We start from the raw sequence: 13884 nt of genomic DNA on the forward strand, positions 1-13884 counted from the left end.
GGATGTGGGCCAAGACCTATGTACAAACACTCACTGTATTTTTTCTTTTTTTGCTTATTCTCTATTCTGTGGTGTAAAGATACTGTTGAAAATGTTGAAAAAGGCCTGCAGACACCCCTATGGGTAACAGAGATAAGAAAAAGAGGGAGCACTTATGTTTATCTATAGCACAGAAAGTCAAGTTGTTGGAGAAACTAGATAGTGGTTTAAGTGTGAAGCATCTTACAGAATAGTATGTTGTTGGAATGACCACCAGATATGACCTGAAGAGACAGAAGAATAAACTATTGAGCTCTATGCTGAAAGGGAAGAACAGACAGTAATGAAAAATAGAAAAATACTTCATAAAGCAAAAAATGAAGTTTAAAAAAAAATTTTTTTTCTTTTTTGGTAGAGATGAAGTCTCACCATGTTGCTCAGGCTGGTCTCGAACTCCTGACCTCAAGCCACCCTCCTACCTCGGCCTCCCAAAGCGCTAGGATTACAGGTGTGAGCCACCACACCTGGCCTTGAAGGATGTTTTTAACATCAATAACGAGGCTCCAGTGGTTCATTCATTGAACGACGGTGAAATAGCCAAAATGGTTCTGAATCAAGATAATCATGCTAACAGTGATGATGATGACATTATCTTCAGAAAAAGTAACTATTGACAACATTGTGAAAATGTGTGATGGGCTTATTGAAGGACTATAGAAGCAAACATTCATAACAAGAAATCATGTCAGTTTATAAAATCAAAGAGAGACTTCTAAGACAAAAACCATTGTTTTTTCTCTTTACTATACTTTTTTTCTATTGAACAAAAAAGTTGTTAATGAGGCAGATGATTCTGGAAGAAACATTTTTAAAAGTGACCCAGCACAATGCCTCCTTATTCCTCAAGGACCCACTTCCTGGTCCTTCAACTGCTTCTGATGTTTCTTCTCACCTAAAAAAATAAAATACAGTGTGTAGTATCTTTTTTTTTTAAGAGACAGAGTCTCACTAGGTCACCCAGGCGGGAGTGCAGTGGCATCATCATAGTTCACTGTAATCTCAAACTACTAAATTCAAAGGATCCTCCCACCTCTGCCTCCTGAGTAGCTGGGATTACAGGGCATGCGCCGCCCTGCCCAGCTAATTTTTAAATTTTTTGTAGAGACAGGGTCTCATTATCTTGCCCAGGCCGGTCTCAAACTCCTGGCCTCAAGCAATCCTCCCAAGAAGGCCTCCTGAAGTGCTGGAATTATAGGCATAAACCACAGCGCCTGGCCAGTGTACAGTAACCTTTCAATCAAAACACGGCATTGTAGGTGGAGACTGCAAGCCTGCCATTGTTTGTTGTCATTGTTTGACAGCTGATATAGGTATTCTGGTGATGGTACTGTGCTGCTTAGTTGCTCTGAACACATTATTTTTCACTGTATTAATGATCATATTTTTTATTGGTAAATACTTATGTGTGAATACATCTAAGAAAATGACTGTTTATTATATAAATTCAGAGTTAGGAACGATGGTGATGCCAAACAACCACATATTGTCCTCATGGGTGGTTGAGATAGTGACACATTTGTGATCTATTTTTTTTATTCTTTTTTCCCTATTTCCTCTCTTTTTACAGCCTGCTTGTAGAGATAACCATGACATTTTTGTTTTCTCATGGTTTGATATACACAGACGTTGTTTCATGTACAAAATTATTAAAAATATTATATAAACTTACCTTTAGGGTATATGTATAAGGTGTATAGGAAACATAAGTAAATTTATTTATTTTTTATTTTGCTTACCTTCTCTCCCCCAAGTTCCTGATCTCAATAAGTAAATTTCATGCTTCAACTTGGGTCCCATCCCCAAGATATCTCATTAGATGTATGAGGAAAAAAAAAACACAAAAAAACCTGAAAAAATCCAAAGTCTGAAACACTTCTGGTCCCAAGCATTTCAGATAAGGAATACTCAACTGTATTAAATTTTGAAATGTGCAGCAAAGCTGAAATTTTATGGTGAACATCCCTAAACACATCACTCATTTTTAGTAAATGTTTAGTAAAATGTTATTATGCCTGTTTTATCATAGAAAGGAGGGAATTCCCCAGAGACATAGCTCCAGAATTCTGCTTAGAGGATGCCTCAGTCTGTTGCTAAACAGTAAGCTGCAAATGAATAGGGTGAAACTCCATGAAGTCAGGCAAAGAACTACTGCATAGCTAGAAAGTTAACATTCTCAAAGTTAATAGAAGGTTGGGAGATGTTTCATTTTGACCAGCTAATGTGGGAAGCTCTTGTTTTTGTTTTTTTTTTTTTGTTGTTGTTGTTTTTGAGACAGGGTCTCACTCTGTTGCACTGGGTAGAGTGCAGGTCACAGCTCACTGCAATCTCCAACTCCCGGGCTCAAGGGATCCTCCTGCCTCAGCCCCTGTAGTAGCTGGGACTACAGGCACATGAGCCTGGCTAATTTTTCTACTTTTAGTAGAGATGAAGTCTTCCTCTTGCTCAGGCTGGTCTTGAACTCCTGAGCTCAAGCAATACTCCTGACTTGGCCTCCCAGAGTGCTAGGATTATAGGCATGAACCACTGTGCCCAGCTTGGAGCTCTTGTTGAACTTGAACAACTGGAGCACTGAGTAGCACCTCCAGAAGGGTACACCTCAGCAGCAGGGCTAAACTAGCCTAGAGAGAGGCTACTCAATACATACCATAACGAATCTTAAAAAGGAGCCTTGAAAGGATCAAACTGCTTAACAAAAAACCTGACTGCCTACCAGAACAAAGTCTAAAACATTTTAAAGGAAGGCAATAAAATCTAACATTGAATAATGTAAATTTTCACAGTAGTACCAAATGTTGAATAAAAAATTGCTGAGCATGCAAAGAAGCAGGTATAGGTGACCAGGAGAAAAACAGACAATAGAAACAAACCCAGCATAGCAGAGATAATAAAATACCAGTCAAGGATTCTGAAACTATCATTACAACTATGCTCAAGGATGTAGAGGAAATCATGAACATAATGAGGAGAGAGAAGTGAAGAGTATGAAAATGAATGAAATGGACATTCTCAAACTTAAAAATATAGTATCTGAAATAAAAAATTCACTGTACAGGATCAATAGATGATTAGACACTACAGAAGGAAAAAAATTAGTGTACTAGAATGTACTTGGAGACATAGCAACAGCAACTAAAAAATGAAGCATACAGAGAAAATAAAAACACCAAAAATAAATGAACAAAGCCAAAGTAAGCTGAAAAACAATTTTAATGGCCTAAGGGGGGAACAGAGAAAAATGCTTGAATAGTAATGGCTGAAATTTTCCAAATTTGATGAAAATTAGGAAATCTTAAATCCCAAAAGCTCAACAGGCCTGGACCAGAATAAAAACTGAAAACCAGTGATTAAAAAGAAAAAAAAGGCATAAAGATAAGAATTACTACACTTTTCTCATAAACAATTCTTGCTTTTTTCTTTTCTTTTTTAAGATAGCATCTCACTTTGTTACACAGATTGGAGTCCAATGGCACGATCACAGCTTACTGCAACCTGTAACTCCTAGGCTCAAACAATCCTCTTATGCAGTCTCCTGAGTAGCTAGGACTACAGGTGTGTGCCACCACGCTCAGCTAATTAAAAAAAAAAAAATTTTTTTTTTTTTTTGAGGCAGAGTCCCGCTCTGTTACCCTGGCTAGAGTGCCATGGCATTAGCCTAGCTCACAGCAACCTCAAACTCCTGGGCTCAAGCAATCCTTCTGCCTCAGCCTCCCAAGTAGCTGGGACTACAGGCATGTGCCACCATGCCCGGCTAATTTTTTCTATATATTTTTAGCTGTCCAGCTAATTTCTTTCTATTTTTTTTTTTTAGTGGAGATGGGGTCTCGCTCTTGCTCAGGCTGGTCTCCAACTCCTGAGCTCAAACGATCCACCTGCATTGGCCTCCCAGAGTGCTAGGATTATAGGCGTGAGCCACCGCACCCGGCCCAAAAAAAAAAAAATTTTTTTTTATAGAGATAGGGCCTTGCTATGTTGCCCACACTGGTCTTAAACTCCTGGCTTCAAGTGATCCTCCTGCTTAGGCCTCCCAAAGTGCTAGGATTACAGGCATGAGCCACCACACCCAGCCACAATTCATTTATAAAGTGTTGAAAGAAAATTTTGACCCTAGAATTCTGTGTCTAGTGAAAATATCCTTAAATGAAAGCAAAATAAAGATGTTTTCAAACAAACAAAAGGTAATTTATCCTCAATAGATGTGGACTACAAGAAATGTTAAAGGAAATTTAACAAAAAAAAATATATACCAAATGGAAACTGTGATCTACCCAAAACAATAAACAATCCCAGAATTATAAATATATGAGTAAATATAACAGGTATTGTATCTTATTTTAAAAATTTATTTAAAAGATACCTAACAATAAAAAGAACAAGTTAAGGCCAGGCATGGTGGCTCATGCCAGTAATCCTAGCACTCTGGGAAGCTGAAGTGGGAGGACTGCTTGAGTTCAGAAGTTAGAGACCAGCCTGAGCAAGAGTGAGACCCCATCTCTCTAATAGAAAAATTAGCTGGGCATTGTGGTGCCCGCCTGTAGTCCCAGCTACTTGGGAGGCTGAGGCAGGAGGATCTCTTGAGCCCAGGAGTTCGAGGTTGCAGTGAGCTGTGATAACTCCACTGTACTCTACCTGGAGCAACAGAGTGAGACTCTCTCAAAAATAGATACATAAATAAAAATAAATTAAAAAAACAGTATTTTTTTGAGAGAGGATTGAGCTCTGTCACCAAGGCAAGAGGACAGTGGAGTGATCACAGCCTCGAACTCCTGGGCTCAAGTAGTCCTCCCACCTCGGCCTTCCAGAGTGCTGGGATTATAGGCTAAAACAATATTTCAAAAAAAGGCCGCAGGCTGAATTTGGCTTGTGGCTGTAGTTTGCCACCCCCAGCAACAGATATTAAAAGAATAATAATGAAATATTCTGAACAACTTTATGTGAAGACAGTGAACGACTTAGATGAAATAGACAAATTCTTTTCTTTTTTTTCTTTGCTTAATTCTAATCCTATGACAGATTAGACAAATTGTTTAAAAGATGCAAATTGTCAAAACTGATAAAAGACGAATTAGAAAATTCAAATAGTCCTTTATCAGTTTCTTAACCTCTGCACTATTGACATTTTGGGTTGGATAATTCTTTGTTGTGGGGGTGCAATGTCCTCCTGTTTAGCAGTATCCTAGGCCTCTACTTACTAGATGCCAGAAGTACCACCAGTTATAACAACCCAAAATGTCCACTGGGGAAGGGGCAAAATTGCAAAATTACCTCTGGCTGAGAACCACTGTCCTACATCAATTAAAGAAATTGAGAAGAGAAGTTGGTTAATGGGGTTAAAAATACAGTCAGATAGGAGGAATAAGTTCTAGTATTTGATGGTACAGTAGGGAAATTTTAGTGAACAATAATTTACTGCATATTTCAAAATAGCTAGAAGAATTATAATGTTCCTAACACAAGGAAAACATAAATGTTTGAAGTGATGCATATCCCAATACCCTGATTTGATCATTATACACTGTATACATGGATCAAAATATCACATGTACCCCCAAAATACGTATAACTATTATACATCAATAAAAAATACAAAAAAGAAAAAAGGAGGCCAGATACAGTGCTCATGCCAGCACTTTAGGAGACTGAGACAGGAGGATTGCTTGAGCCCAGGAGTTTGAGAGCAGCCTGGGCAACATAAACACAAAATAAAAATAAAAATAGCCAGTGTGGTGGCCTGCACCTGCAGTCCCAGTTACTCAGGATGTTGAGGCAGGAGGATCACTTGAACTCAGGAGTTCAAGTCTGCAGTAAGCTATGATCATGCCACTGCGCTCCAGCCTGGGCAACAGAGTAAGATCCTGTCTCAAAAAAACAAAACAAAACCTTTCCTTCCTTCTCACCCCATCTTCCTTACCCCTATAAAAGAAAGAGAAAAGAAACACCTACCTCCAGGCCCAGATGGCTTTACTGCTGACTTCTGTCAATCATTTAAGGAAGAAATAATACCAATCCTATACAAATTCTTTCATAAAATAGAAGTGAAGGGACATTTCCCAAATTCATTTTATGAAGCCAGCATTACCCTGATATTAAAATCAAAGACATTACAAGAAGAAAAAACTGCATGCCAAGATCCCTTATGAACTCAAATGCAAGAATCCAATGATATATTAAAAGAATACTATATCGAACTAATGTGTTTTTTTTAACAAGAATGCAAAGTTTTTTCAGATTAAAAAAATCAGCCAATATGATTCAGCATAGTATCAGAATAAAAAAGAAAAACTGGCTGGGTGCAGTGGCTCATGCCTGTAATTCTAGCACTTTGGAAGACCAAGGTGGGAGGATTGCTTGAGGTTAGGAGTACAAGACCAGCTTGAGCAAGAGCGAGACCCCATCTCTACAAAAAATAGAAAAATTAGCCAGGTGTGGTGGTACACACTTATAGTCCCAGCTACTGAGGAGGGTGAGGCAGGAGGATCGCTTGAGCTGAAGAGTTTAAAGTTGCAGTGAGCCATGATTGCAGCACTGCACTCTAGCCCATGTGACAGAGCGAGACTATGTCTCAGAGAAAAAAAAAAAAAGGAAAGAAAACAAAAGAAAAACTATATGATCATCTCAATAGATGCAGGAAAAAAAATTCTGAGGAAAATCAACTACCATGCATGATGTTAAAAATTTCAGCAAACTAGGAATAGAAAGAAACTTCTTAAACCCAGTAAAGGACATCTATAAACACACACATACACACACACACACTGCTACAGCTAACATCACATATAATGGTGAAATACTGAATGTTTTCCCCTTAAGGATGAGAACAAGGCAAGGATGTCCACTGTCTGAATTCAACAGTGTACTGCAAGTCGTAGCCAGTAGAATAAAGCAAAGAAAAAAAAAAATGCAGACAGAAGTAAAAGAAAGAAGTAAAAGTACCTTTATTTATAAAAGATAATCATATGCAAAGAAAATGTGAAGATATTTCCAAAAAAAGTTACCAAAAGTAATAATTGAATTTAGCAAGGTCTCAGGGTACAAGATCAATAGAGAAAAATCAATTGTATTTTAATATATTAGCATTTTCTTGAAAAATGAACAAAATGAGCCTGTTACTTCAAGGAAAATAATTGACAGTATTTGTTGCCAATGAGAAAATTCAAGCTTTTGAGCAAAAATTAGGATTTTGAAAAACTTGTCCTCACCATTGTGAGCTTGAAAGCTTCCTAACATTAAAAGACTTTCGTGATGAGATCAGTAATGATATTAACAAATGTGATTTTTTGATATTGTATAGTGAATGTGAAACATCTATTAATAGAAGATCTGTATAACTCAGTGAACAAATAATTTCCAGATAACTGTATAATGTTATGAACTCATGCATGGGCAAAAGAGTCACTCAAAGTTCAGCACAGAACAAAGGATTTTAATGTAACAGAGTATGAAAAGTTCTTAATGTGCTTTCAGATTCCACACTGCCACTAACCTTTAAGGAAACTACACTTGTCAAATTTTGGTGTAGTATCAAAGAATATTCATAGTTATCTATGAAGACTCTTAAAATACTCCTCCCTTTTCCAATTACATATCTGAGGCTGGATTTTCTTCATCTACTTCACCTAGAACCACCTACTGCAACAGACTGAGTGAGAAAGCAGATATGAGAATTTAGCTGTCTTCTGTTAAGCCACACATCAATTTGCAAGAAATCTGTAAAACAATGTCATTCTCTAAATTTCTTTTTGAAAATACAATTATTTTTCATAACGATATTTATGTTAACATGTTATGGTTTATTATTGCTATTTTAATGAATATTTAAAAAAAATTTTCATTTTAATTTCTAATCCAGCAAATATTAATAGATGACAAATAGATAAACAAAATCTTTTTCAGTTTCTCAATAATTTTTAAGAGTGTAATGGGGCTTGATCCCAAAAAGTTTGAAAACCACTGATCTAGTCCAACCCACCTCTCTTGCTCTCGCATTTTATAGATGGGTAAACTAAGGCTGGGCTGGGAAAGAGCCCTTCACAGCTAGGTTTTGGCTCCTACATTCAGTATAAGCCTTTGTAACAGGTGTGTTTGGGATACCTCCTCTCTAGGGTATTCAATCTCTCTTCAGTGGATCCTCATCTGGATTTAAATGTCTATGAGCTTAAAAAAAATAAAAAAGAAAGAAAGTCTTTCTCTACACACATATCTCCCTCTACCTTACAGCTGCTAGGTCCCTGTAAAAAACTCGAAAAAACTGTTTACACTCACATCTCTATTTTCTCATCTTTCATTCGTTTAATAAATATTAGCTGAGAGCCAACTATGTACCACATATAGTTCTAGGTGCTAGTTCCTCAATGAATTAAAGAAAAACCTTGCTCTTTCAAATCTTAATTTCTAGTGAGGGGAGACATGTCCAGAAAAATTGTCCAGAACTTGTAAGTGGGCACAAGATTACTTACTGAATGTTCTTTCATTGTAGTGTTGTGATACACCTTGGATTGACTTTTTGTTGAGTAGGCTATTTTACACCTTTGTAGGGACAGAGATTAACTGGTAAAAACTGTTGGCAATGCAAATAATTCTTGACTGAAAGCAATGCAAATGATTCCTATCCATAGTAATATAAACGAATTTTGTCCAGTAAAGACAGAATTGATTTCCATCTGATAGAAAAGATAATCCCAAACATTAGCTTATTATTTAGCACAATATTGATGTTTTTGCAATTATGAGCAAATTCATTTCAGCATTCCTTTGGCTGATTATCTAAATTTCTGAAACTTATATTATCACTTGAACAAGTCTTACCATCTTACTAGTTCCCTCATTATTTAGGATAATAATGGATGAGTAGTTTATGATGATGAATAAAATCTTTGGCGTATGTTCATTTTATACTTACATGAGAGTAATGTTTTTAACCTTTCCGAAATTATAATTTAGCAGACTATAAAGTAATATATATCAGGTGGTAATGAATTATAAGAATAAAAGCAGGATAAGAAGGCAGCTATTGGTGGGGTGTAGTGTATACTATTCTGGATAGGGCCAATCAGTCCTGTAATTCTATCTCTTACATAGAAGTGGAATCCCTCCTTTTCTCTCCATTCTCACTGCCATAACACTAATCTCTCATTTGATCTCCTTGCCTTACTCCTGCCTACTTAGATTTATCGACTGTCAGATGATCGTTTTTAAAAACACTTACCTGATCATGTCCTTCCTCTCCACTGGATCCCTAATGGTGGAGTCAAGTGTTGTGGGCCTAAAGCTTACACAATTTAGAAGGCTCTAAGAAAAGTAATAACAAAATTCGGTACAAGGCCTTGAAAGGGGCCGTGCAAATGACAGGTCCTAAAACTTAAGCTTCATTATCTTCACTGCAAATCCACTTCTGCCTAAAAGTCTGGTCTCTTATTCCTCTACCTCAGCATCTTCCTCTGTGCAATTTCTGCCTAGAAGGTCCTTTCCGTCCCTTTTTGCCTAGATAACTCTTTCAGTACTCAACCACTCGCTCATTGTTCTCTCTGATCCCCCAACTGGGTAGGGGCCTCTTCAGAATATCTCTCACTTTTCCAAGCATTCCAGGCGCTAGGTTGCTCCTTCTCCAGCACCCTCAAGTGATCACGGGCGGGAGGACGGGGTGGTGGTGGTATATATCGGTGGGCGGAGCCCTGGGAGAGTGTCCGTTATAATTCACTCCCCTCCACCCGCTCCGGTCCTCCAGGGCGGCGCTCACCACCTCCCCGGAACCCGCGGGTCTCCCCCTGCGGTTCCGGTCGGAATTACCTAGCAGCGCACGCTGACATGGCCGCGCCTATACTAAGAGGCGTTCGGAAGCTGCTGAAGCATGTGGAATTCGCAACGGTCCCGCGGAGACATCGACATAAGAAGAAATGGGTAAGGTCCGACTCGGGGCGCAGAGGGAACAATAACTGCAGTCTCTGGCCGCCGCCTCTCTGGAAACTTCTCCAGCCCTTCTATTTTCCGCCCCCTTCGGTTACGTTCGCTACTCCCGCTCCTCTAGAACCCGTAAGCCTCTTTCCCACGCCACTCAGGGAGCGTCACTAGGCTCCTCCCTCTCATGTCTGTTACGTCACCGCCTCTGCCCGCCCTTTTATTTTGTCACAAGTCTTAGTCTCTTCCACTTGTTACGTCCGTAGCTTCGTGACTCCGCCCCTCTAAGTTATGTCACACCTCCGTCCTCGTCCTCATTCGTTTAGTGACGTCACCTCCTCATGTTTCCCTGCTGCGCTTAGCTTGGGCCCCCACTACCCCTTCCACTTCCTTCCCTTTCCCCCTCCTTCCCTTTTCCCCCCACCCATTTCCCCCCAACCAATGACCTCTTCTCCTCCTTTCCTCATTGAACTTTCCTCACCCCTCGCAAAACATAGAGACCTTCCCTTCCCTCCTTCTCCGACGCCCTGCAGGAAAGGATTCAGCCCCTTCCTCACCCTCCAGCTGCCTCTGGTGCCCAGAAAAGGTTACAGCGACCACCCTGCCCATACTGCAGGCCTTTCCCCAAACGCAGGCAAAAGGTGCAACGACTCCTCTCACCCCCCGGACACTCTGCACTTCTCCGGAGATCCTTTCTCTTGCCTCACTGGTAGCCCTGGAATTTCTTCCGTAACTGGCACGCCTCCCTGCCTACCCCAACCAATGCCCTCTCCGCCCCCGCCTCCCCCACCTCCACTCCTCCAACCTCCCATACGCCCAGTGAGATGTTCTTTTGAACCCTCTTCTCCCCAACTCCCTGAAAGGGCCTACTGCCATGGGCCCAACCTCCCGGGTTCTGCCCCTCCAAGCCCTTATTTTGACCGGTCTAGCCGCCTGGGCTCACCACCTCCCCGTCAGCGGAGCCCTCATTGCAGCTGGATTAGTCCCCCAAGAATCCCACGCCCCTGTCCTCGAGGCCCTTACGTTGACCAGCATACTTACATCTGTTGCTGTAATGGATACCCTTCAGTTTTGGGAACCAGCCTGGTGACTTCTCCTACCCTCACTCATCAGCCCCCAGGAACCAGCCCGGTGACCTCCCCTCAGCTCACTCATATACCCTTGGAAAGTGGCCCCGTGGTTTCACCTCCCCTCATTCAAAAGTCCCAGGGAACTTGCCTCATGATTTCGCCGCCTCCTACCCATAGGACCCTGGGAACTTGCCTCACAATGTCACCTCCCCTTGCTCACCGGCCAGTGGAAACTAGACCTACAGTCTCCCCAACCTTATCTCACAGAGTTGTGGAAACTGAGCTGATGATGTCACCTGTGATCTCTCACTGGTCCAAAGGGAGAAGTTATAATGACCCTCCTGTTTCCACAACATGTTCCCCACCTACTGACAGCCTTTACCATGGCTGTCTTAAGCCTGCAGACTCTGGCAAACCTAAACCACAGCTTGACCTGCCCCTTGAGAAAAATTGTTGTGGCCTCCCTTCGCAGGCAGGCGTGTCTGGCTCTCCCAGCTTACCTCAGGAGAGCACTTATCATTACTCTCATCTTTCGTCAGATTCCTACATACCTGCCCCTGGAAGTCCTCACTGTGCCATCCGACTGCCCCCTGGGAGTACTGGTTCTCCTTGCTCACTCCAGTCCCAGGCTTCTGAAAAGCCTTGCTTTGAGTCCCTTTTCTCCTGGGAGGCTGGTGGGAACTCTTATGTCCTCCTAACCCCAGGCACCACAATTTCTGGCCCCCGCTGTTCCCAGGACTGTCCTTATTCTGCCCTATCCTTCCCTTCACCCCTGGGCAACCAGTTTATATCTTTACGCCAGTCACCTCCAACCAGAAGCTACAACGAACCCCCTCTCCCCACCCCAGTTTCCCCCCAAGTGAAGTCTCCTAAATCTTCAGAGTTAAGAGAGTCATGTACTCCCCACAAGTGTCACTCCCTAGTCAATACTCCCCAGCACACCCCTTCTGGCCAGCCCAAGTGCCCTAAGGCCAGTACCTCTCCTCCACCTCCCTCTCGCCCCTCTGTCCTTTCTGGTCCTTCTTGTGTGGAGCCATCCATTATAATTCCTTCAAATTGCTGCCCCAAAGAATTTCCCCCAGGGCCTCCCTTACCCACTGTGGTCCCTAGAACCCTCAAAACCATTCTCCCCACTTGCCTTCCCCTCCGCCTTCCTTGTGATCCTGTCTTTCCAAATAGTTATGCTCAGAGCAGCCCCCGTGGGCCCCTCATAAGATCCCCCTGTAATACCCATGTATATTCTGTGGTTCCCTCCACCCCCCATCACTGCCCAGTCTCTGATTCCCTCAATCACTCCACAGGCCCCACTCAGTGTCATAACCATGCCATAGTGCCCCCTTGTGGCACCTGTAGCACTCCCAGGGGCCCACCCCAATCCTACTGCCAGCCTGTGGTGCCTCCTTGTTCTACCCACATCTATTCTTTTATACCTTTGAGAACACCCTTTGACCCCCAAAATTTACCCATTGGCCCCCGGGCCCGCACCTGCCCTGACACTATCCCCTGTGGCTTCCATACCTACTCTGTGGTCTGTCCTGACTCTTGCAAAGAGCCCCCCCGGGTTCCCTACAGCTGCCCTTTGCCTTCATGCAAGGATTCCAGGTGTAGTCCTGATCCCAGCTGTAGTTTGACTATTATTCGTGAATGCCGGAGTAGTGACAGCCAGAGCAAGATCATCTCTCGAAGCCAGAGTCCTCATCTGAACAGAAGTCAGAGCCAGAGCAGTAGTCCTCACCGAAACACAAGTCAGGGCGAGATTCTCCAAATTGACAGAAGTCGGGGCAAGAGCAAGAGTCCCCACCATGGCAAAAATCGCAAACGGAGCAAGAGTCCCCGAAATGGCAGAAGACAAGGCCAGAACAACAGTCCCCATCATAGCAGGAGCCAGAGTAAGAGTCCCCATCGTCACCACCATGACAGAAGTCATCGGAGCAAGAGTCCTCGCCATAACAAGAAATGAGGGCCAGAGCAAAAGTTATGACCTGACCAAAAATTCAGGCCAGAGCAAAAGTCAAAGTAACAAGACTGTCAGCCCTAGCAAGCATCCCAGCTGCAGCAACCAGGACCAACTTGTGGATTCCTCATCTGAAGTCTTCATTTCCTCTTACTCTACCCTTATGCCCTTCAAACCTAACTCATGTCCTTCTCTGCTACCCCCATAGCAGTCATCCTAGAAATCCCTGTTTTGGTTCATACCTCAAGATTGTGTGAGCTCTCCTTATCCCATCTTACTGGGGTCTGGGAACTCCCAAAACAACCCTCAGCCCTATGATTCTGAGCATTATGGTGCCAGTCACTCCCTTAGGTAAGTTACCCACATCTCTTCATCAAATGTGGAAGGTGGTTGTTATTATTTTTTAATCTACTGAGCTGTCTGTTGTACTCACATAAGCTAGTACACATGAAAGTCCTTTGCAAAATAGAAAGACTGTTCGGAGGAAAAAGATCTTTTGTTTTTAAGCTTGAAGCTTCCTCATGGTCTTCATAGTCTCTTCCAGCCTTCTGCAGGCTCTCCTCAAGAGTCTTCTGCTGCCGGACACAGTGGCACGCGCTTGTAGTGCCAGCTACTCAGGAGGCTGAGGTGGGAGGCTCGCTTGAGCCCAGTAGTTCTGGGCTGTAGTGTGCTATGCCAATTGGGTGTCCGCACTAAGTTTGGCATCAATATGGTGACCTCTTGGGAGCAGGGGACCACCAGGTTGCCTAAGGAGGGGCGAACCGGCTGAGCTCAGAAACGGAGCAGGTCAAAACTCCCGTTCTGATCAGTAGTGGGATCACACCTGTGAATAGCCACTGCACTCCAGCCTGGGCAACATAGTAAGACCCCGTTTCTTTAAAAAAAAAAAAAAAGTCTTCTCCTGAGCTCCCTTTCTCTTTAAGTTCCTCC

General features: G+C 42.4%; 2 protein-coding genes across 6 annotated transcripts in view; both read left to right on the forward strand.

The window, feature by feature from the left end:
- The first annotated feature begins 9830 nt into the window (after positions 1 to 9830).
- Positions 9831 to 13884, forward strand: part of NSUN4 (NOP2/Sun RNA methyltransferase 4) — a 35134-nt gene continuing 31080 nt past the window's right edge. For 4 of the 5 annotated variants that reach the window (XM_069479918.1, XM_069479922.1, XM_069479919.1 and 1 more), the window contains exon 1: positions 9838 to 9933. In XM_069479918.1, coding sequence (XP_069336019.1) covers positions 9841 to 9933 — 93 coding nt within the window. In that variant the 5' untranslated portion in view covers positions 9838 to 9840. Of the gene's footprint in view, positions 9934 to 13884 lie in introns of all 5 variants that reach the window. The other variant, XM_069479921.1, reaches the window with a different exon arrangement.
- Positions 10693 to 12960, forward strand: LOC138389077 (sperm head and tail associated protein-like). Its single transcript, XM_069477249.1, has one exon. The coding sequence runs from the start codon at positions 10693 to 10695 to the stop codon at positions 12958 to 12960; it is 2268 nt and encodes a 755-aa protein (XP_069333350.1).

Source organism: Eulemur rufifrons, chromosome 8 (genome assembly GCF_041146395.1).
Source record: "Eulemur rufifrons isolate Redbay chromosome 8, OSU_ERuf_1, whole genome shotgun sequence".
Lineage (NCBI taxonomy): Eukaryota > Metazoa > Chordata > Mammalia > Primates > Lemuridae > Eulemur > Eulemur rufifrons.